At 45.3% G+C, this 23,204-nt stretch overlaps 3 protein-coding genes across 16 annotated transcripts in view; 2 read left to right on the forward strand and 1 right to left on the reverse strand.

Annotated features, from left to right (window-relative positions):
• Positions 1-2,313, forward strand: part of LOC109403162 (macoilin-1) — a 39,722-nt gene extending 37,409 nt beyond the window's left edge. For all 13 annotated transcript variants that reach the window (XM_029875690.2, XM_019675903.4, XM_019675904.4 and 10 more), the window contains exon 10: positions 30-2,313. In XM_029875690.2, coding sequence (XP_029731550.2) covers positions 30-586 — 557 coding nt within the window. In that variant the 3' untranslated portion in view covers positions 587-2,313. The remainder of the gene's footprint in view (positions 1-29) is intronic.
• Positions 2,314-11,206: 8,893 nt separating this feature from the next.
• LOC109622178 (NHL repeat-containing protein 2) lies at positions 11,207-19,301 on the reverse strand. Of its 2 annotated transcripts, none has more exons than XM_029875700.2 (3): positions 19,206-19,301; positions 12,528-13,948; positions 11,207-12,303 (listed from the first exon to the last, which is right to left on the reverse strand). In XM_029875700.2, the coding sequence occupies exons 2-3, from the start codon at positions 13,938-13,940 to the stop codon at positions 11,527-11,529; spliced, it is 2,190 nt and encodes a 729-aa protein (XP_029731560.2). In that variant the 5' UTR covers positions 13,941-13,948; positions 19,206-19,301; the 3' UTR covers positions 11,207-11,526. The 2 variants fall into 2 exon arrangements, with proteins under 2 accessions (XP_029731560.2, XP_019931966.3); XM_020076407.3 differs by having other exon boundaries at positions 19,211-19,295.
• On the forward strand, positions 14,137-19,824 carry LOC109403176 (dnaJ homolog subfamily C member 24). Its single transcript, XM_062856323.1, has 3 exons — positions 14,137-14,154; positions 19,062-19,183; positions 19,328-19,824. Exon 3 carries the CDS (start codon positions 19,329-19,331, stop codon positions 19,797-19,799), a length of 471 nt encoding a protein of 156 aa, XP_062712307.1. The 5' UTR covers positions 14,137-14,154; positions 19,062-19,183; position 19,328; the 3' UTR covers positions 19,800-19,824.
• Positions 19,825-23,204: the final 3,380 nt, after the last annotated feature.

The raw sequence follows: 23,204 nt of genomic DNA on the forward strand, positions 1-23,204 counted from the left end.
TCTCCAATAATCATTATTTTTCGTTGTAGGTGCCGTTCGTACTAAGGAGAAGGAGATTATGGACCTGAAGGCGAAAATCGTGCAACTTTTGGCAGTAATGCCTGGGGTGGCCGGTGAATCGCTTTGCCTGTCGGTTCCGGGTGGACCATCTTCGGGAGGCGGCAGCGGAGGTGGAATGCGATTGGCTGACGCCCCGCAGTTGCTGTCGCAATCCTCGTTGAACGGACAACCCAGTCCCATGTCGCACATTGTGATGAACTCGCCGCCATTGATCAGTCAATTGAGCCAGCTGGGAGTGCTGACTTCGACGATCACGACTCCGACCGCGGCCATGTCCTCCGGTGTCGTGGGAGCTGGAACAAATGTGGTCACCGGAGGTGTCGGAATGATTCCGCACTCGGTCCATCAGCAGCAGCAATCTGCGGCAGGAGTGGTGACAGTGGCCGCCGCCGTTGCCGCTGGCTCCAATGGCCAAATAGTACAAATGCAAAACTCAAACAACTGTCCCTCCAGTCTGGATCCAAACGCGTCGGTCTACACGCCCAAGAACTGCTCCTCGTCGATGGTCGGCGGGACCGAGGCCTGACCTGCACCGTTGGAATTGCAGCAACAATTCCTTCCAATCAACAGCAGCAGCAGCACATCTTTTCCCAGTCTTGATCTAATCAGCAGCTCGAGCTCTAGCGGTACCAATCAGTTCATTGTTCCAGCACACGCCCTTCTGCATCAGCCAACGACGCAGCAACAACCGCCAGGTAACCCCTTCGCGTAATCACCCTAATGGAGATGAAAGATGGTGTATTTATCTTTTTATTATGATCTCAATCCAACTCGCGAGATTTTTTAAACACAGAGAGATCCATTCGAAGAAAACGTTCCTAGTCTTTACCACAAAACAGCCTGCTATGTGTTGCGCCCTTGTCTGATGCCCCCGGGGAACTTTTCCGTTTGCATATTTTTAAGAGAAAACCAAATTCATCCTCTTCCCGTTTTTTTTTCTTATAATTTTATATTTCTGAAAGCAACTAAAGTTTCCCCCCCCCCTTTAGTGTTAGGATTAATGAGTTTCCTACTCGAATTTGAACTTATCAACTTTCAACGCACACTAGATCACGGTGAGTGAATACGAAAAATGTTAATCTAGCAACCATTTCGTTGTATTAGTTTTATTCGAAGAAGTCAAACCAAATAATTCCTTCGAATCCCCAGAAAAATCAATGAACGTACTTGTTCCTCCCTTGCAGGTGGAACACATTTGGTATCCTTCACCAAGGAGATTTTTTCGCCCATAACGAGAACTGAACTGAGCTATTTTTCTCTCACTTTGGAAATGGGGCAAACCCCATTGTTGAGCGCGATTGGTGTGTCGTACATACACGAAAATAAACTGAATTTCTTTTAGCGTGCACTGTTCCTCTAAATCTTTCTCTCTATTTTTTTGTGAGTTTGGAAAAAACTGAAGTAACTTTTTTGTGGATGATTCCTAATTTCAAAATTGGACTGCTTAACACAGATTATCAAAACAATTCCAATTTTTTAATGTATACCCTATTTGGTACAATGCCGATTTGCATAACGTTGTTGTTGTTTGACAAAATACCCATTCGGCATACCTTTCCATAATGCCGTTCGACATAAAATAACCTCGGTTCTTCATTTCAATTTAGCTATCAGGCTTATCCTGCAAGTCGTGCCACTTTCGTCTAAAAAAAATGAGACGACTAACGTATGTAAATCGAATGGGAGCGAATCGACTTTTGCAATCTCATTCGAATAGTCTCACCTCACACGACTCGCAGAATTAGCTCGCTTATGCCAAACGACCATTGTGCTAAATGACCGAAAAAGCAAATTTCATGAAATTTTCTAGAAGTCTTCATTTTCCATTTGAAATTTAATTTTCTCGACAAAAATCAATGACTTCGGTACTTTTAGGTATAAGTTTGTTCAAATGGTTTCCGAAATATTTCGTTGTTTTCCGCCAAGAATCACTCCGCTGCTTGTTTCTTCAGTCACTTTCCATCAAAGCCACAAAACGAACTAAATCTTTTAAAACTAAGGGATAAAAACAAGAAATGTTGTGATATTCATATTACTTAAAATTAATGATTTAACGTTTTAATTTTAAAACAAATTATAGCTTATTATTATTTATATAAATCGCAAACACAAACAGAAAACGCGCGTGTGAAAATCGAAATCAGCTCCTATTTTTATAATTACATAATTAAAGGCAAAAACCATTATTACTCGCGTTAACCGACGATTATCAATTCATTGAATTTGCAAAGAACTAAGGATCTGCTGAAAACAGCTTTTTTGTGTTCTCGACTGGAAGGAAAGCCCCCCTACTTATACACATTATTTAAACGAGTAAGCGAACAGCGCCAGACAGAGCCCATTCGAACAACTTTCTCTCTCTATATATATAGATCGACGACAACAACTGCGAATCCGAATTCGTCATCCACCCACAGATGATTATATGAAGAAACGTTAAAAAACATTAGATCAAGCTGACGTGTGTGCAGTGTTTAATCTCACTTTATGAAGTAATAATACCTACTTAAGGAGGCAAATCGAGAGAGAGATTGTGTGTGCGTGTTTCAAGAACTGACTCTACTACAGACAATGGATAAGGATCGCAGTTTTTTTTGTGTGTGCGTAAGAGTATTGCATTAGTCTTATTGAAATCCCTTCGGCTTCTGCGCAGATGATGCGGAAACGGTTGGGAAAGTAGATTTACATGAAGAAAAAGTAAATGATATGTGTGTTGTGTTAAGCAAAAGTAAGGAAGCCGTTGGAAACAATGGCAAGCAGCATACAATCTACACTAGGGTGGCCCACACTTATATGAAAAACAAAAATTTCAAAAAATGCCCAGTCTTACCTCCTCAATCAGATGTTTTGGACTCCCAGAAGCTACGTTCAAAATTTGAGCAAAATCAATTGAGCCTAAGGGGGCGCTCAAAACGCTTGAAGTTTGTATGGGAAAACTTGGCCAAATGTATGCAGAAATTTTAAGTTTTCGAATTTTGCCGCTAGGAGGCGCTGTAAGCGTTCAATAATCACACCCTTTGGTATTATTGTAGGTGACTATATGCCAGAGAACTTTGTCGAAGACCGTGAAGTGATCCGACGGCTATGAAAAAAGTTATACCCTAGGTAAAGTGAGGTAAAGTATTGAGATTTCATTATTGATATTATTCCTTTACATGTATTGGAAAAATAACAATAAAGTTTATCCTCACTTTTCCTAGGGTATAACTTTTTTCGCAGACGTTGGATCACTTTGCGGTCTTCGACAAAGTTGTCTGGCATATAGTCACCTACAATAATACCAAAGGGTTTGATTATTGAACGCTTACAGCGCCTCCTAGCGGCAAAATTCGTAAACTTAAAATTTCTGCATACATTTGGCCAAGCTTTCCCATACAAACTTCAAGCGTTTTGAGCGCCCCCTTAGGCTCAATCGATTTTGCTCAAATTTTGAACGTAGCTTCTGGGAGTCCAAAACAACTGATTAAGGAGGTAAGACTTGGCATTTTTCGAAATTTTTGTTTTTCATATAAGTGTGGGCCACCTTAATCTACACTTTAAGGTATGAACAGAAGAAGGTTTACTTGCATAGTAGAATGAAATATGGACAGAGTCACCACACCCATTGGAATAAAGAAGCCCAGAAGAAGAAAAAAACACGCAACATGAGAAAAATAAAGCAGTTACATTTACTATCTTAACGGTAACCATGCATTGTGGCGTGACAGCAAACCGATAATGAAAAAGCGCGCTATGCGATACACGTAACAAAACCGACACAATTAATGAATGACATTTGACAAGACATGAAAAGTAACGATAATGATAAGAATACACTGAAAATGCAAAACAAACCATGTGTTCCTTTCTTGGAGTTGAGTTGTTTTCTTTCCGTTGCTATTCTATTTTTATAAGTGAAGTATCCGAAGTAATCCCTGTTTTCAAGGTTAAGGTTCTTTTTAAAACTAACATGAACTAATCCAACCGAGTTCAACACAGCGGACAGCACAACACACAATACTTCATTTTATTGAGAAGTAAATAAACTTTAATGGTGCCATTAGACTGTTCGTTGTAATGTCAAATATTTGTCATTGCAGTCTGACATTCATCCAACGTTGCTATGATTCACGTTGTGTTGGCCTTTTGTCGGGCTTGTTTGGCTAAATATGTGCCATGTGTAATGGGAGCTAAACGTGTAAAAACGTCTATTCTTGTGAGATTTCTGCCAGGAAGTCATGCCGGTTCCTGGGTTTTCTGAACTTATTCGTTTTCGTCCTTGCTCGGCACTTCCTTCCTGGACAACATCATTCGGTGATAAAAACACCGCCTCTTCGTGTTCCAGAAGAATTAACTCATTGGCGCTATGTACTTGAACTTTCTTGGTTTAATACTTAGTGTCACACTTCTTGCGTGGCTACCGCTTCTGATTCGTATGCAGTAGTTTCTGGATTCAATCCCTGTCATGTCTCTTTCCTTCTACTTTGTATATTTCCTATCTACGTTCTTTTCTACATGTTTCTAGCCATCGCTAGAACTAGAAACGGGTTGAAGGATCTATTGGCACAGTCCGCTATATCGTTCTTGTTCCGAGGTACATATACCATACGCTTTCGGTGTTCGATGGCCCATTCCATGTTTCTTCAGATACTTCGCGTTTAAAAGATAGTCTGTTCTTGTTGGAAATGGCCGTAGATCGATTAAGGTAAACGTCTGTATTGTTTAAGGTTCTAATAACGAATGAACATTTTATTAATGGCTGTCATAGATTATAAAAGTCATGGCTTGCTTGTTCCTAGCTCGTCGCTATCTCCCACACTCCTCCTCGACGGCAGGACACCGGCAGCCTCCCGGAACAGTTTCAGCTTCACGGCTTGAAGTGGCTTGGTCAGCATGTCCGCCACCATTTCTCCCGTCGGGCAGTACCGAAGTTCGATTTCGCCGTTCTGCTGCAACTCCCGGACGTAGTGATATTTTGTTTCGATGTGTTTCGATCGTCGTCCCACGGAAGGTGAACTTGATTGTTTGATACATCCTTGGTTGTCTTCAAACACGATCACCGGACTTGGAATCTCCACGGAAAAATCTTCAAGTATGCGTTGAACCCACCGGAATTCTTGGCAGCATTCAGTTAGTGCGACATATTCGGCCTCTGTACTACTCAAAGTCACACACGTTTGCTTTCTGGCACTCCAGCTAATTGATCCTCCAGCAAACCGAAACAGGAATCCTGAGGTTGATTTTCTGTCGCTTGAATCGCCGGCCCAGTCAGCGTCAACGTAGATGTGCAACGGAGAGTCATCCACACCCAGCACCAGCTCGTAGTCCATCGTCTCCTTGAGATACCGTAGTACTCTTTTGGCTTCAATCCAGTCGGCTTGAGAAGGGTTGCTTGTTTTTCTTCCCAGGATAGACACGCTTACAGCAATATCCGGGCGAGTGTTGACGGCAACATACAACAACCCACCGATCAGACTTGCGTACTGATGGTTGTTCGGCAAGTTGTCTGACTCCTCCTCCTTTGTTTGGATGTGGCCGGGGCTCAGGGGAATTTTGGATGACTTTGCATCTTGCATTCCAAAACGTTGAAGTAGCTTGTTAATGTATGTTTTTTGCTTCAGGGATACTCCTTGGTTTGTTCGTTGAACTTCAATGCCGAGAAAATGGCGAATGTCTCCCAAGGACGTAACTTAAGTTTTGATTCAGTGTTCGAATAATTTCTTCGTACTCCGCTTCTTCCTCACAGCCACTACGAGATCATCCACGTATACAACCAGATAGGCGATCTTTCCACCGTTGTTCCGGATGTACAAACACGAGTCGTTTTTTGATTGTACAAATCCCATTTTCTTGACGACGGTATCGAAGGTTTTGTTCCACACACGGGCGGCTTGTTTCAATCCATACAGACTTCGTCGTAGGTGACACACGAGACTCGGATCGACCTCTGATCCCGGTGGCGGCCGCATGAAAATATTTTCCTCCAATTTTCCATGCAGGTAGGCTGTCTTCACATCCGCATGCTTGATGATCATACCCTTCTGACTTGCGACAGACAGCAATACCCGGAAGGTCATCTGCTTCACAACTGGCGCAAAAACTTCATCGTAGTCGGTGCCGTATTTTTGCGTAAATCCTTGCGCCACTAAACGTGCTTTGTAGCGAACAACGTTGCCATGCTCATCTTCTTTCCGCTTGAAAATCCACTTCGATCCTATTGCCTTCCTCCCGGGTGGTAACGTGGTCATCTCCCAGGTGCAATTCTTGTTGAGTGACTTCATCTCCTCCTCAATTGCGGCTTTCCACAGGGCGCTTTCTGGTCCACTAATAGCTTCATCGTAAGTTCTCGGTTCAGGAATAAACTTCTTTGCCATGTTGATGGTTTCACTGTACCTTACCGGCGGCAGTCCTCGTGTAATTCGCTCCGAACGTCGTATTGGCGTCACTACCTCTTCAGACGATGATGTTAGCGTCTCCTCGCCGGATTCGTACTCCGATTCGCTTTTAATCTCGTTTGCTGCAACGGCTGGCACCGCCTCAGGATCACTCTCGGAAATAATCGCCGACTCGATTTCAACTACGTGGGGATTCTTCGGGTGTTGCTTGACGGCCTTCTCATTCTCCAAAAAACGTGCATCTCGACTGAAGGTAATCTTGTCGCTCGCTGGATCGATGAAACGGTACGCCTTGTGATGGTCCGAGTAACCCACAAACGTCATCTTCGTTGCCTTCGGTTCCAGTTTTGTACGGTTCTGCGCTGGGATGTGCACGTACGCTTGACAACCAAAAACGTGCAGGTGGTTAACGTCGGGTTTTTGTCCATGCCATATTTCTTGAGGAGTCATCTTGACGGATCTGCTGGGCAACAGGTTTTGCAAATACGTTGCAGTATTGACCGCCTCGGCCCAATAGCGATAGCTCATTCCAGCGTCCAGTAACATGCATCTTGCCATTTCAACCAGGGTTCGATTTTTCCGCTCTGCAACGCCATTTTGCTGTGGCGTGTAGACGGTGGTGTATTGCGGTGTTATTCCCTTCTCTTGGTAGAATCTTCCCAGCTGCTTCGCTTTATATTCTCCTCCTTGATCCGAACGGATGGCAGTCGGATATCGTCCAAAACGGGTGTGCACCATCTCTGCATACTCCTGGATTTTCTCCACTGCTTCAGATTTGCGCTTCAGGAAATAGACTACAGTATAGCGGCTGAAGTCATCTATCATCACCATGAAATATCTTGCTCCTCCTGGGGTTACTGTATTCATCGGTCCGCAGATATCGGTGTGCACCAAGTCGGCTATCTTCGTGGATTGTGGTCTGGTGTGATGCGGAAAAGGCAATCGGGCCATCTTACCTGCCAGACAACACTCGCAATCTTCCTGGATGGAACAGTCTTGAATGAGCAGGCCAGTCGTGAGCCCCTCGCGAACCATGCGTTGAATTGCTTCCACATCACGATGTCCAAGTCTTCGGTGCCAGTTATGCAAACAATTCTTCGGATGTTGTTCCGCAACCGTCATCGCATTGCCCTTCGAAACTTGCAGGTTGTAAAGGCCGCCTCGTCTGGCAGCCACCGCAGCTACAAAGTTGTTGTGCTCGATAGAACATTCCTTGGCAGTGAATCTGACCTCCGCACCCTTGTCGGCCAGTTGACCAACCGATATCAAATTCGCGTCGAGTTCTGGAACATGAAGCACATCCGACAATGTGATAACCGTTTCCTTACCGTTTTTGTTTCGGCAGCGCAGCTTTCCTGTTCCTCTTGCAGCTACTTCAGCTACTCGACCATCAGCTAGTGTTACGGACATGTTTGAAACGGGTTTGATGTCTTCGAAAAAATCTTCATCGCTGCACATGTGGCTGGATGCCCCGGAGTCTACGATCCATTCCTTCATCGCCGGACGCTCCCGAACTGTGGGTGGGACAGTCGAAAAAGCAGCAACAAACGCAAAATCGGCCGGATCGTTCTCCTTAACGGCTCTAGCTCTTTGTTTGGACATCGGTGGTTTCGGTTTGAACTTTCGCTTTTCATCCGTCTTCTGATTCAGCAAACGACACTCTCTTTTCACGTGACCGGGTTTCTGGCAGTGATGGCAGATGATACTCTTGGGTCCAACTTCGGCACGCAGCATGGTTTCCGCGCGACCCGATTTGTCACTTCGCTTCAGACATTCATCCAGTAACTTATGCTTGATTACGTCCATCGTCAGTTCGTCCTCCGGGCGGCTCTCCAAAGCCGTGGTTAGCGCTTCAAATGATGATGGAAGGCTTCTCAGAACCAACACTACTGTCAGGGTTGCCCCGAGCTCCAATCCCGCGTTCGTCAGCCTCTGGAACATGTCTTCCATTTCATGAAGGTGGTTCTCCATATCGTCCCCATCGGCGTACGTCAGATTGCAGATCTTCTTGAGGATCGATACCTTGGTGGTGAGCGACGTCTTCTGGTAATGGTTCTTGAGCGTGTCCCAGATCTCCTTGGCTGAATTGCACTTCCGAATCAACGATTGCTGCATGATCCCAACGAATAACGAGATTGTTCCCTGGGTCTTGGCATCTCCATTCTTCCAGGCTTCGGTGACGGGAACCGGCGGAGCAGTCGTGGCAAACTTCCAAAGCTCTTCCCGCATCAGCAAACTCTTGACCTGGAAACTCCAATTTTCATAATTATCGCTTCCTAGCCTCTCGATTCCAAATTTGTCCATCTTGATAGCTTCCGGCAAATCCAATTGCGGCGGACTCTTCACAGGACTTGAAAATTCGACTTCAATATTCTCCAAATTCACAGCTGGCCCATAACCTGTTGGAAATGGCCGTAGATCGATTAAGGTAAACGTCTGTATTGTTTAAGGTTCTAATAACGAATGAACATTTTATTAATGGCTGTCATAGATTATAAAAGTCATGGCTTGCTTGTTCCTAGCTCGTCGCTATCTCCCACAGTTCTGAGTATTATACGTGTGATCATTATATCACTGGGGAAAGACTATACGAGCTCAAAGTTCTAGGTGACGCCTGTCTCTCTCTGTTGTGTGAGAGTGAAATTGAGAATACTCTGAGTCAGCCTGGCCTTACTGAAGACTAGCTACTACGTAGTTCGCAAGAGAAGATGGAAATAGGCTGCCCCTCAAAACCTACCTTCCGAAGCAGTACATGTTTCGACAGAGGTACTGGTCCAGATCCGCAGCACCCCTTATCTACCGTCTCCAACCTGCTAGACATGGAATATAACGAGGATGATGGAATAAGGAATAAGGAACAATCTTTAGCATATATAGCAAAGGATCCGAAAACATAATGGATTCTACGGAACACGCTCACACGCCTACAGAGAAAGCAGCTCAAAACTCTTCGGAAGAAGAGATAAGACCGGAAAGCACCAACTGTCTTCAAACCGTGTGCCTCAGAAAAACGATTTTGGATAATGATACCCACTCAGGATTGCATGCAGGATTGAGTCACCTGGTATAGACTATGGTGATATGGCCAAAAGCGTAAACGGCGGGATAATATCCAGAGACTTTCCACCGTCCAACTCATTACAGCTCAACTAGACCTTCTACAAGAAGCACTTCTGCTCAGAGTAGTTTAACAGTGAAACGAGCCGGTAAAACCCAAATTCAACAACTTCATCTACAAATCTGGTAACATGGTTCTAATCTGTAGGGATCGAGAGGCGGTTGAGTGCTTCTACTGAAGGCTAGCCTGTCCACTTCTAAAGGAAAAACTCGAAGCTTACATGCGACCCCCTGCTATAGTGATACCGAATCAAAACTACATAGTTATGATTTTTTGAAGTTCGAAAATAGTCGAAAACACAACATTGGTTTGATACACCTCTTAATTTCAATGGATTTGGCTGAAATTTTGACCAGTTACTTCTTTTAGGATGCCAATTAAACAATAGGGGTGGACATGAGAATCGGAGAATATTTTTGAAAAAGTGGACAGGCCTAGTGTGCATCCATACTGCTCTGTAAAAATGGAAGTGAACAAATATGTACTTACTACTTTCAGTCCTGAGCACCCACGGTAGTACAGAGGACCGAATTGAATGATCTCCATCCTGGGCGATTGTCCGCCATCGCCTTGACCTGTGAAATTACTGTCGACTTGCTTTATTTCCTTGTTGAGGCTGCTGCACCGCCATGAGCCTCTGGGTCTGCCTCTGCTGTGATGTTCTGCTGGGTCCAATCTAACGCTTGCTTGCAGATTTCGTTTCCGCCCCTGAGTGTGGTCAACCCACCTCCACTTCCACTCCCGATTTTTTATCGCCATCGGCTTTTGATGACATCGACGATGGAGCTCCACGTTGGTGGTCCAATTGTGAGACCATCATGGACGAATTATACCTATACCGCAGGCATCTATTGATGAAGACCTGCAGCCGTTGAGTGTTCTCCACTGATACACACCAGGTTTCACTGGCGTACAGCAGCACACATTTCACGTTCGAGTTGAAAATTCGGATTTTGGAGCGTCGACTAACCTGGTTGTTTTTCCATACTTGCCCTCGCAAAGGCAGTCCTCTCTTTCTTGATCCGTACACCTCTGTCAATCTTGATGCCACCATCGGCCGCCATTTGGCTACTAAGATATTGGAAGCTTTCAACATTCTTCACTGCTTGTCCAGCTACCGTGAAGCTGGAAGGGTTGACCGTGTTTACATCCAACGATTTGGTTTTGTTGACGTTGATGGTGAGACCTGCCGCCGAGGAGCGATCGTCAAGATCATCGAGTATACTCTGCATATCACAGCTCCGTTGAGCCAAGAGAGCAACGTCATCAGTCAGTTCGATTTCATTTAGATGCTCCATGGTAATGGTCTGTCACAGCAACCCACGATTTGGTACACGATCAATCACACCTACCAGGATCTCGTCGATTACGATGAGGAACAATAGTGGTGATAGGATACATCCTTGCCTCACTCCAGCAACGACCCGGATGGGATCTGTCAAGACACCGTTGTGCAGTACTCTGCATGAAAATACTCTGTACAGTAAGGAGATATCAAATTTATTAATTCTAAAAGTACACGATTGCGGATGGAGACAGAGGCTAGCCTAGTGATACTTATTCTGCGGTAGCGAGTGTTGGAGATGTATTTGAGATTGTTGAATAATTACCGTTATCTAAAGGGTTTCTTCGGATATTTAATGATTAGAATGACTTTTAATGCTTGCAATAGATTGTATATTCCGGTATAGGTAGTTACGTTCAACAAAAATGTTATTTTCATAAGTGTATAAAAAGGTATGTTATATTTTAATCTCGCTTGGGTTGTTACTGCCCTCACAGGGTTCAGAAATGGTGTCCCATTAAAACCGTTGATTAGCGTAAAAAGATGTGTTACGACATTGCTCGATAAGGAATCAACATAGAAGCAAAAACCAAAAAAAATGCATTTTTCCTAGTAGTCCGGTACCTACACTAACCAGTAGAGTGATTGTGCTTTGTTCGTAGATCAGTGTGCAGTTATCTAAGCTGCCATTACTCTTTGGAAACGACTACATTATTACGCCCAACCTGCACCATAAGACTTCCCTTGACCGCTGGCCCTCCAGTGACGTCATAGGCAAAATTTAGGCCCACTGCAAACTCCTTCGGGAAGCACACGTCGTTTGCGCAGAGGTTCAGCTTGAAGTTGACCGTACCCTGCACGGGTTTCTGCTGCTCACTTCCCTTCGGGACCACCAACGTTAAACTGAGTCCGTCGTTGAGAGAGCTGATGGAGCCGTTCATGGTATCGCAGCGCCACTTGTCCGACGGAAGCGTCAAGGACCACTTCTGCGGAGCTCCCTGCGTTAGTTTCACGTTCGATTCCAAATAGCCGAACTCGAGAGTCAACAGAACTTTGCCGCCGTCGGGGAGGATTTTGAAGGCGTTCTCGTACAGGTACGTCTCGCCGGGATTGTCCAGCTGGTCGGCTTCCGTGTTGTTGAATCGGACTTTCAGCGGACGGATGCTGTTGTCGGACAGATCGGCGACCATGATCTGGTGGTTGTTGGTATCGGCGATGTAGAGAAAACGACCCGTGGGATCCAGACATAGGCCGGCCGGTTCGTTGAACTGCTTGCTGGAACCGTTCTCATCCTGGAAGGAACAGGTCGTTGCCACGTTGGTGCTGGCGTTTATTTTCTTGATTTTGTGATTATACGTATCGGCTACGTAAATGCAGTTGTCCTTCGAATTGTAGGCCACCCCGAGGGGGTGCTGGAACTTGGCCGAGTACTGCTTCCCATCCACGTCACCAAAGGAAAATAGATCCTAGATAATGAAGAATGATAATGTAGACAATGTTGATACATCGGTGTCCAGGCCTGGTCACATTACAGATAAATTAATAAGTATAAGTAAATAGGTAGTTGAATTAGTGATAAACTAGTCAACGAATGAAACGTATTTTTGAGTCAAATAATCTTAGTTGTTTAAATTTTGATCCTTAACGGGTTTTTATTGTCATGGACTGTGTTATGGCAACTAAAACTTACCAACGGATTACGATCACCGCCAGCAACGGCCAGTACTTTCCCATCGGCCAAAGACATTTTCCGCACCGATGAGCTTTCGCTATCGGCAAGGTAAATTTCCTTGGCGTCCTTGTTGATGGCCAATCCGGACGGCTGCGAAAATGCCGCATTATTCGGATAGGAATTGTTTCTGTTCTCCTCCCGCCCATTGCCAGCGATGGCCAAACAGCTACCGGCCGAGTATTTCTTGAACTTCCACCAAATGGTGTCCTCCAGGAACAGAGCCCAGATCTGATGGATGCCAGCCATTGCCACGAAAACCACATCCTTCAGCGGGGTTTTCGATTCATCCGCGTGGAACGACATGTCCAAATCCTTAGTGCGGTACACGGCCACATCCCACGGCGAGGATATGATCTGATCCCGGCCGACTTTTCCTCCGATGCGATCGCATCCCTGCTGACCGTTGCCCACAACTGTCGTCACCTGTTGGCTCTTCAAATCTATCTTTCGGATAGCGTGGTTTTCGTTGTCGGCTACGAACAGGGTGGTATCGTTCTGGAATGCCACACCCTGAGGGGCATTGAAGCGAGCCTTACGGAAGTCACCATCCACGAATCCGGCTCGCTTTCCACCGATTCGATAGAGAATTTGTCCGTCACCGTTAACAATCAAGATGCGGTGGTTGCCCGAGTCAGAAATGGCATATAGAGCATTATCCGTGTTCTCCCCGCCGCGGTAAGAACAGCAAATCTTGGCTGGAAACTGTAAATGACTCGTTTCGATGAGGTTCGTTGCAACGTTGATTGGAAGCGTATGGGCCATAATGGTTCCTTTGTCCTTGTAAAATTTCAAAGCTGAGCTAACATAAAGCTTTAGATCATCAAAATGTCCTTCACCCATGATAACAAACAGAGGATTGGCGCGTGGACCCAAGATCATCAATGTTGGCCAGCATTGCACTCGGAGATTCCGCCACATAGAGGACACATTATCGTTCACAACCGGATGGCCAATCTCATATCGTTGTACGGCCGACAAAATGTTTGCCGAGTCCTTCTCGTTTTCGAACTTGGCGCTATGAACGCCAATCACCACCAAGCCATCTTCCACGGAGTACAGATGCTCCAGCCGCTTCAGATCCGGCAAAATATGCATGCAATTGATACAACAGTATGTGAAGAAATCCAGCACCACTATTTTCCCACGAAGGCATCCATCGAAGGACAACGGTTCCGTAACGTTGAACCAATCGAGCCCTTCCTTGAAATCCTTGATGCTCTTACCTTCACGATCGGCATTTTTCAGATACTCCGCCACCAGCTTCCGTTTCTCGCCCAGGCCGGATGCTTCCCACAGGTCGTTCGACAGCTTGCTACAATTGTAGGCCAGGTAATCCAGCATGTCTCCGCTTTCCGGCGACGATGAGCTCATTCTGGTACCTATTTTGGGAGATGTACGAAAACGGTGAGTCAATGGGAAGGGAATCTGCGCCGCTCGCACTGGACGAAACAGGGAAGTGTCGTGAAGGAATTTCTGATGGACGGGTTTGTTTTGGTTGCTTTGCTGCTGCTGATGATGATGACGGCGAGGATGGTGGCCGTGGCGTTCAATGACGTTTCTCGCTGTCAGTCTGCTGCCTCCAGTAGTCAACAAACCAACGTATCTAAATACCCAAGGTAAGAGATTCCCGCAAATGTCAAAAATGAGACTCACCAACACATCTGCGTTAGTTATGAAAAGTTGGTGTTTTTACACTAAAATGTCATTATTTCAGCAAAGTTTGTGAAGTTTTAGTAGTTTGGATGTTTCTAAATGCTGAAAAAATATGTTTAGAACCATATTGGGATTTCGTTACCGGGACTCGGGAAGAAAAACGGGAAAACTTCTAGAACAAGAGATTTATTAAACGCGACTATACAGCACGAAGTGCAAACTTAAAGAGAGTGAAAAAATTCAAATTCAGTCGTGGCTTACTACGACCTTCTAAGGTTGGTTGCTAGGCAACGAGTTGGGTGGCGGCCCAGGGTGGACAGTGCAACCAGAATAGCCGATTGCTGCTTCGATAACACCCCCTCTCAATCCGATATTCCGAGGCGGCGTCCAAGTTGTCCCAGTCGTCCAGCATCCATTGGTTTGGTGAAGAGGTCTGCTAGTTGATCTTCGGTTCTCACATACTCAATCCTCACGTTGCCGTTCGAAATGTGATCCCGAACGAAATGATGCTTCACGTCAATATGTTTGGATCGTTTCGATTCGCAGTTCTTGGCCATTCCAATACAACCTTGGTTGTCCTCGTAGATTGTAACCGGACTTGAGTTCTTCAATTTCAGATCATCCAAAATACCAGACAGCCATACAGCTTCCGATACTGCCGAGCTGAGGGCGATGTATTCGGCCTCGCTTGAAGAAGTAGCTACAGTGGTTTGCTTCTTGCTTGACCAGCTGACAAGATTGCCAAAAACGAAAAAAGCAAACCCACTCACCGATTTACGATCTTCGATGTCCGAAGCCCAGTCCGCATCGACGTAGCCTACTAATGGTTTGGCGGATCGTACCTGCTTGTACTCCAAGCACCTCGCTTTTGTCCCTTTGATGAAGCGGACCACCCTCTTCAGACTTTGCCAATGTTGTGTGGTTGGCTTTTGTTGGAATCGTCCTAGGAATCCTACGGAGTAACAGATATCCGGCCTGGTGCACAGCATCACATACATCAACGACCCAAGAAGTTCTCGATAGGGATGAGCCGTAGGGTCCCCGGCTCGGGCAAGCTGTAGTCCTTTTTCCATCGGAGTTTTGACCGGATTGCAGTCCACCATCTCGAAGCGCGTCAAGAGCTTCTCCACATTTGCTTCTTGTGACAGCCGCATTCTTCCACGCCTCACATCGTAATCCAAACGCATGCCAAGGAAATGGGTGACTTCCCCGCAATCGGTCATCGCAAACATCGCTGTCAGTTGTTGTTTCAGCTTCACGATGGTCTCTGGTTTCCTTCCGCATATCAGCAAGTCATCCACGTACAAAACGACATAGATTTCGTCACCGTCCTGAATCCTTGTATAAAGGCAATAATCATGCCGGGATCGTACAAAGCCCAATTTCAATAACTTCTCATTGAACTTTTCATTCCAGCATCTCGGCGACTGTTTCAAGCCATAGAGTGACTTGAGAAGCTTGCAGACCGTATTCGATGGCGCCTTCACTCCGTCCGGGACGGCCATATAGATGTCCTCCTTCAGTTCGCCGTAGAGGAAGGCCGTTTTCACGTCCATGTGGTGGAAGGAAAATCCCAGATGGACGCCCGCTGCCAGCACTGTCCGGATTGTGGCAAGCTTAGCCACGGGGGCAAACGTCTCGTCGTAATCCAGTCCATGTTTCTGGAGGAAGCCCTTGGCGACAAGCCGAGCCTTGTATCGTGCTGGATTTCCACCGACATTGTCCTTGACCCGGAACACCCACTTGGCCTTAAGGGGTTTCACGCCATCCGGGCACTTGACGAAGCGCCACACGTTGTTCGTCGCCATCGATTGCAGCTCGTCCTGAACTGCACCAAGCCATTCACGCCGGTCGTCACGGCGCATGATGTCGTCATAGCACATGGGAACATCTGTGGAAATTGATTCGCCAGAAGTTGCTCTATAATTTACGAAAAAGTCGAACAACTTACCAGGAAGCCGGCGCTCCCGTTCGCTGCGCCTCAACACCGGCTCACTAGGAGGTTCGTGTCTTTCAATTTGCGAAGGGAGCGCATCAGTTGGTTCTTCCTCGGGATCAGCAAAGTTGTCTTCATCCTCGGTTGTGCCACCAGCAGCCTCCTCGCCACCGGAATCGCTTGCAAAATCGTCATGTATGGTGGCACCGGCTTCATCTTCAGAGATTTCCCCCTCTTGCTCGAACGGGAAATTCACCACCAGTGGTACCTCGTCGACAGGCTTCAACTGAGCATAGGGAAACGTAGCTTCATCGAATTTCACGTCACGAGCAATTTTCACCTTCTGCGCTTGTGCATCCCAGAGCCGATAACCATTTGGTGCGTAGCCGATCATAACCATTTCACGGCTCTTTGAATCCAGCTTCTTCCGTTGTTGACTTGGAATCCATGCGAAACATCGGCATCCGAACACTCGCAGCTTGTCCAGATTTGGCTTCGAATTGAACCACCTCTCAGCCGGGGTCATACCGGCAGGTAACGCGGCCGTGGGGCTCCGGTTCAACAAGTACACGCACGCCAACGCTGCTTCGGACCACAAATATTTCGGCACACTCGAACCGATTAGAACTGCACGAACCTTCTCAACCAGAGTCCTGTTGAATCTCTCGGCGACTCCGTTTTGCTGAGGCGTATAAGCAACAGTGCATTCAAGTTGGATACCTTTCCGCTTGTAGAACTTGTTCTGGGCGTTGGAACAGTATTCTCGCCCTTGGTCGACGGTGATTTTCGAAATCGGCAGCCCAAATGCCGCCGAGACTGTGGCTTCATACTCACGAAACTTTTCGAACACGCCCGATTTCTTCTTGAGTAGGTAGATCATCGCAAAATGGGTGTAGTCGTCGATGAAGGAGACGATGTACCTGGACCCGTCCCAGGCAGGCGGATCGATCGGGCCACAAACGTCGGAATGAATGCGCTCGAGGGGGCGACTGGCACGACTACGGGTCCCACTGAACGGTTCGCGGCATTGCTTCCCTTGCACACATGCTTCACAAAAGCCGATCGATGGTAGCTTCTTGATTCCGGACAGCATCCCTTCTTTAACCATGGTGTCCATGCCATGCTGACCGATATGACCCAGCCGCCGATGCCACAGTGTCCCAGGGTCCGTTTCGCAGGCATTAGCGCAAGCGTGTTCCAACGTCAGCACTATTTCATACAAGCTGCCTACTAACTTGCCGGTCGCTAGGAGCTCACCACCTTTCTTCAGAAACGCCAAGTTGCCGGAAAACACAACATCGATGCCAGCTCGGGCCAACTTTTTCACCGACATCAGGTTTTCTCGTAGATCCGGCACGAAAAGGACATCCTTCATGTTGAACAGGACCCCTTTGTTGCTGACTCCATCAATTACACCGGTTGTCCTGGCAATCATCGCCTGGCCCTCTTTTGCCACTTTTATTTCAATCGGGCACGCCAACGTTTCAAAAGACGAAAAAATCGATTTTTCACTCACCAAATGATCGCTGCAGCCAGAGTCCAATTTGAAAGCCACCGTGTTGGTTCGGTCACGTTTTGAATTTTCTGCGTCTGCCATGAAGCTCACCGCACTTCTGTTCACACAGTTGGCATCGCTTTTTCCACGTCTGTTGCTATGCCCGTTGCCACGGCCACCGTTGCTATGCCCGTTGACATGGCCGCCGCCACGTTGCTGGCAGTCTTTTTTCATGTGCCCACGTTTGCCGCATTTGTGACACTTACCAACGAATGTGCGTTGACTGCTTCCAGAAAATGCGGCCGATTTGTCCTCGCAGGTATCCTCCTGACGGTCCGAGCGTTTTGATTCCTCCGCCAAAAGCCGTTGCTTAACCAAATCGAGCGTCAGGTCTTCCTCATTCACGTTTTCCAACGCCGTCACCAAGGGGTCGTACGAATCCGGTAGCGTCAGGAAAAGCTGAGACACCAGATCCCCCTCCGCGAGGGTTGCGCCGGCCGTTTTGAGCTTTCTCACTAGCCCATCGAATTCGACCAGATGACTCCTCATACCGCTACCTTCCTTCATCCGGAGCCGCGCCAGTTGCTTCCTAATCAACGTCTGGCTGGCTACGGACTTTTTCGCGTACGTCGCCTCCAGGCTCTCCCACATATCTTTTGCGGTTGTCTTTTCCCGAACGACTTCCAGGCACTCGTCGGAAATAAAACTCACCAGCAGTGATTTTGCCTTCCGGTCCATTTCCACGAATTTCGCTCGCTCAGCTTCTACTGCCGGGACTTCCTCGGTGAGAACTTCTGACACGCCAGCGGCTTCGATGAACAGCTTCACCCGATAACTCCAGTTCTGGAACTCGCTTCCATTTCCGCGGAACTGCGGAATTCCGTGCGCCAGCTCTTTTTGTGTGGTGCCCATAACCTATTGGGATTTCGTTACCGGGACTCGGGAAGAAAAACGGGAAAACTTCTAGAACAAGAGATTTATTAAACGCGACTATACAGCACGAAGTGCAAACTTAAAGAGAGTGAAAAAATTCAAATTCAGTCGTGGCTTACTACGACCTTCTAAGGTTGGTTGCTAGGCAACGAGTTGGGTGGCGGCCCAGGGTGGACAGTGCAACCAGAATAGCCGATTGCTGCTTCGATAACAAACCAATTAAAAAAAAATGTTACCGATTTTCAAATGGCGATATTTCCTGTTTTATTGCATGGAAGTCACTTTTAATCCAGTGAGATGCAATTAAATAATTGCTTCTATGATGGGAGTGCTTAATTTCTTAAGAAAGTTTGCTAAATAGTGATGCGCCCATACAAATCAGCGCAAGCTTCATAACTATTTTTTGCTTTTTTCCTTTTCTCACTAATCCGCGAATATTAGCGGGAATCTCTTACCTTGGTATTTAGATACTTTGGTCAACAAACCGCGCAGCGTAAAAAGAAACGAAAACAACACCATGTGCAGCGATAATTCGCTTTAATTCTGCGCAGTTTTTAACAATTCCATCCGTCTTCAGTTCAGCAAACGCATAAAATCGTAAGTAATAGCAAACAACTACCCAACTGTTTGAAATTCAGCTGGTTATCAACAAAACTAGTGCGACGACTCAAAAATTGTTCTCCTTTCTTTGCTTGCACAAAACTGCAACTGAAAACATCGAATCCCATTATCAAAACGTAGAATGTCACACAACACCTTGCCAGAATCCAGCTCACCACCAAAGATGTCGCACTACCAAGTGCTGGATGTTGCGCCCGATGCTACACTGGAGGAAATCCGTCGCTCGTATCAATCGTTGGCTCTTCGATTGCATCCGGACAAAGTGAGATCGGAACCGATTGCCCAGGGACAAAACGAACAGCTGACGACAGATCAATTCATAAGAATCGACGAAGCCTGGAAGGTGCTGAGAGACGAGGAAGCCCGACGGGTGTACGATGCCGAGCTGATGCAGCGGACGTGTCGGGAGGAGTATTTCGTAAATGAGGTCCTACGGAGGACGGATTTTAGGCACGACCCGGATGAGGATTTCTACTATCATACGTGTCGTTGTGGTGGATTGTATGTGCTGCCCGAACAGATGGACGGAGATGAGAGTTGTTACATTTCCTGTGATGAATGTTCGCTAGTTGTGCAAGTGGACCAAAAATAATGGAATTGTTATTTGCAATAGTCTCTTTTATACCTCTAGACATTCCGAAATTTTGAGATATATTGGCTTTTTCAATTTCACGAGCATTTTCTGTAGTAGATGTTTGATAACTGCAACATGTTTACGTTTTACTTCCCGAATGAAATTCGATAACTGGCAACAACTGACTGACGTCAAAGAACTGTCAGTTGCAGCAGAATGAAGCCAATGTGCATTCAGAAAACATCATCAAACTCATGTACAGCCTGAATTCGCTGGTTGAGTCACGACTGCGCCCGTTTCTGTTCGTTGGGGCAATATCTGACAACTGATCAAAATGCTCTAGACACACAAGTGATAAGAAAAACGTCACAAAACACTCACATACTTGCACAAACGTTCTGTATATAAGGACTTGGCCGGCGCCGTTAATGATCAAAACTGTATGAGCTGCTTAAATTGCAGTTTAAGAATAAGTGGAATGCCCCAGTCCCCAATTCCGTTGAATCTCAGTGCAATTGGTACCAGTTCAAATCAATCATGGAGTAGCAACCATTTGCATTGTTTTTCGCATGCATTTTTGTTGCAGTGCGATGTTTTTTGAATGCACATTGACTGCATTCTGCAGCGACTGACAGTTCTTCGACGTCTGTCAGTTGGTGCAGTTATCGAATTTCATTCGGTAAGTGAAACGTAAACAAGTTGCAGTTATCGGACGTCTACTGTAGCTACAATGTACGAAGCTTTTAGCGAACCATTCCATCACAATACATTTTATTGCGAGCTTTATTGTAGCTGGTACACTGTATGGTACAGGAATGGTTTTCACCTAACACCTTATGGTTAGTTTTTATCCGGATATTTCTAGCATAACTTTTCAATCCGACGTAACTCGAGAATGTAAACAAATCCGGGTTAACTGTTGCATGCATGATTCATAAAGCAAATTAAAAAATCCACATCACTGATGATTTATTGCTTAATTTGTTTAACTAAGGGCCGATTTCTTCACCCTGGCTTAGGCGTTAAGCCAGGTTTAACTGTATGGGTAAGCCTGGCTTACCGGTTAAGCCGAGGTGAAGAAATTGGCCCTAAGGGGCAATTTCTTCACCCTGGCTTAAGCGTTAAGCCAGGTTTAACTGTATGGGTAAGCCTGGCTTATCGGTTAAGCCGAGGTGAAGAAATCGGCCCTAAGCATTTTTTTCGAAACGACGTATCTAACTATTTTGATGTTTACAACTTTACTGATAGATACACCGTTTTGATATATGAGAAAACCAAACGACGTATCTAGCCAAAATCAAAAGTAACAGATACACCAAACTGGCACCATACAAAAGCGACATTTATTACATTTACATTTATTCACATTTACATTCATCTGACATTTTTAGTTTGGCATGACGTATCTCTAACCAACCCGGTGTATGTGTATTTTTGTCAAAATTCATTGTGAAAATGATATGGAATGAGTAGGTTTTGTTTCTTATTTACCTAGTGCATGCTATATTAGTATGGTACACGCTTGTATGAAAAAAAAAAATAAATCCTCGCTCCAGTCGATTTTTTAGATCCCATTTAGGTCCCATATGAACTGTACAAAATGTCAGCGCAATCGGTGAAACTATAATTTAGCGCAAGCGGTTCAAAGTTTTCATAGGATTTACTATGGGAAAAGTTACACTTTCAGGTAAAAAATCCCAGAGGTCGTCCCTTAAGGGTCTCCTTAATTCAAATCGATCAATGTTTCTTGTAGAAAAATCAATTGGGTTTTTAAATTAAGAAAAATGTTTTGATTTTTTGATTTTATACGAAAGAGTACCTTTTTCTGAACCACCATGATTTTTTTCAGATTTTTAGAACTTCATTTTGGTACCTAAAATCGATTTCGAAGAGATTTTTCAAAATCACCTTTTGACAGCTGACCAACTGCTTGACAGCTCCGCCCAGTACAAAATGCGACGAGGGGTGATTCGACAAATCGCTCCCGTACAAACTTCAAAATGATTTTTAAATAGGTTCCCGGGCACCAAAATTCATGAAAATTTGGATTTCGGCTCAGTTTTGCATGCAGATTCTGAATATGGAATTATCTCAACACCGCTAAAGAAGCCAATTATGAAACTTTCCTTCGAAGACCGCAAAACAATTGGATGCTTGTGGAAAAAGTTATTGATTTATTACCGATTAGTGATCTAAAGAACGGCTTTTTATTTTGTTTTATCAGCAGCACTGCTGCTGCCGTTGTTGCATGGGGTGGCGGGAGGAATCACCACCCCCCGAAACAGCAGCAGCCAAGGCAGCAGCTACAGTGCTGCTAATAAAACAAAACAATAAGCCGTTCATTGGATCACTAATCGGTAATAAATCAATAACTTTTTCCACAAGCATCCAATTGTTTTGCGGTCTTCGAAGGAAAGTTTCATAATTGGCTTCTTTAGTGGTGTTGAGATAATTCCATATTCTGAATCTGCATGCCAAACTGAGCCGAAATCCAAATTTTCATCAATTTTGGTGCCCGGGAACCTATTTAAAAATCAATTTGAAATTTGTATGGGAGCGATTTGTCGAATCACCCCTCGTCGCATTTTGTACTGAGCGGAGCTGTCAAGCAGTTGCCCAGCTGTCAAAAGGTGATTTCAAAAAATCTCTTCGAAATTGATTTTAGATACCAAAATAAAGTTCTAAAAATCTGAAAAAAATCATAGCGGCTCAGAAAAAGGTGCTCTTTTGTTTAAAAATAAAAAATCATTGAATTTTTCTTAATTTAAAAACCCAATTGATTTTTCTACAAGAAACATTGATCAATTTGAATTAAGGAGACAAGGGACGACCTCTGCGATTTTTTATCTGAAAGTGTAATTTTTCCCATAGTAAATCCTATGAAAACTTTCGCTCGGTGCAAACGCTTTAACTGTGCTTTAACTGCAATGCTTTTTAACTGCAAGTCCGCTAAGTGCAACAATTTTGCAGTTATCGCAACGCTATCCGTCAAAATGAAATGTCAACAGTGCTGCGATGTTTTTTGCATGCACTTTTGTTGCAATGCGATGTTTTTCGTATGCACATTGGTTGCATTCTGCAGCAACTGACAGTTATGTGACGTCTGTCAGTTGTTGCAGTTATCGAATTTCATTCGGTAAGTGACAAGATTGTTGTAAGAAGATAGGTTATCCGGATCGCCAATGTTGCATGGCGGCCATCTTCGATTTTTTTGTTGTTGCAACACAACGCTGCCCGTTGTTGGGTTGCGGTGTTGTGGTGTTGTGGCACTTTTCACGTTGTGATATTGTTAGCGTTGCCGGGTTGCAACACTAAAACAACACCAAACAACACAAAAAAACGCCAAACAACACCAAACAATACCAAAACAACACCAAACGTCACCTAAACACCACCAAACAACACTAAACAACACCGAACAAC

The sequence above is a fragment of the Aedes albopictus genome, chromosome 3 (genome assembly GCF_035046485.1).
Source record: "Aedes albopictus strain Foshan chromosome 3, AalbF5, whole genome shotgun sequence".
In the NCBI taxonomy this organism is placed as follows: Eukaryota; Metazoa; Arthropoda; class Insecta; order Diptera; family Culicidae; genus Aedes; species Aedes albopictus.

Bases quoted from the DNA above. Each gene is read 5' to 3' on its own strand.
- LOC109622178 (XM_029875700.2), bottom strand. From the start codon at position 13,940: ATGAGCTCATCGTCGCCGGAAAGCGGAGACATGCTGGATTACCTGGCC. The intron at 12,304-12,527 runs GTAAGTTTTAGT...TTCATTATCTAG, and splicing joins GCGGTGATCGTAATCCGTTG to GATCTATTTTCCTTTGGTGA.
- LOC109403176 (XM_062856323.1), top strand. From the start codon at position 19,329: ATGTCACACAACACCTTGCCAGAATCCAGCTCACCACCAAAGATGTCG.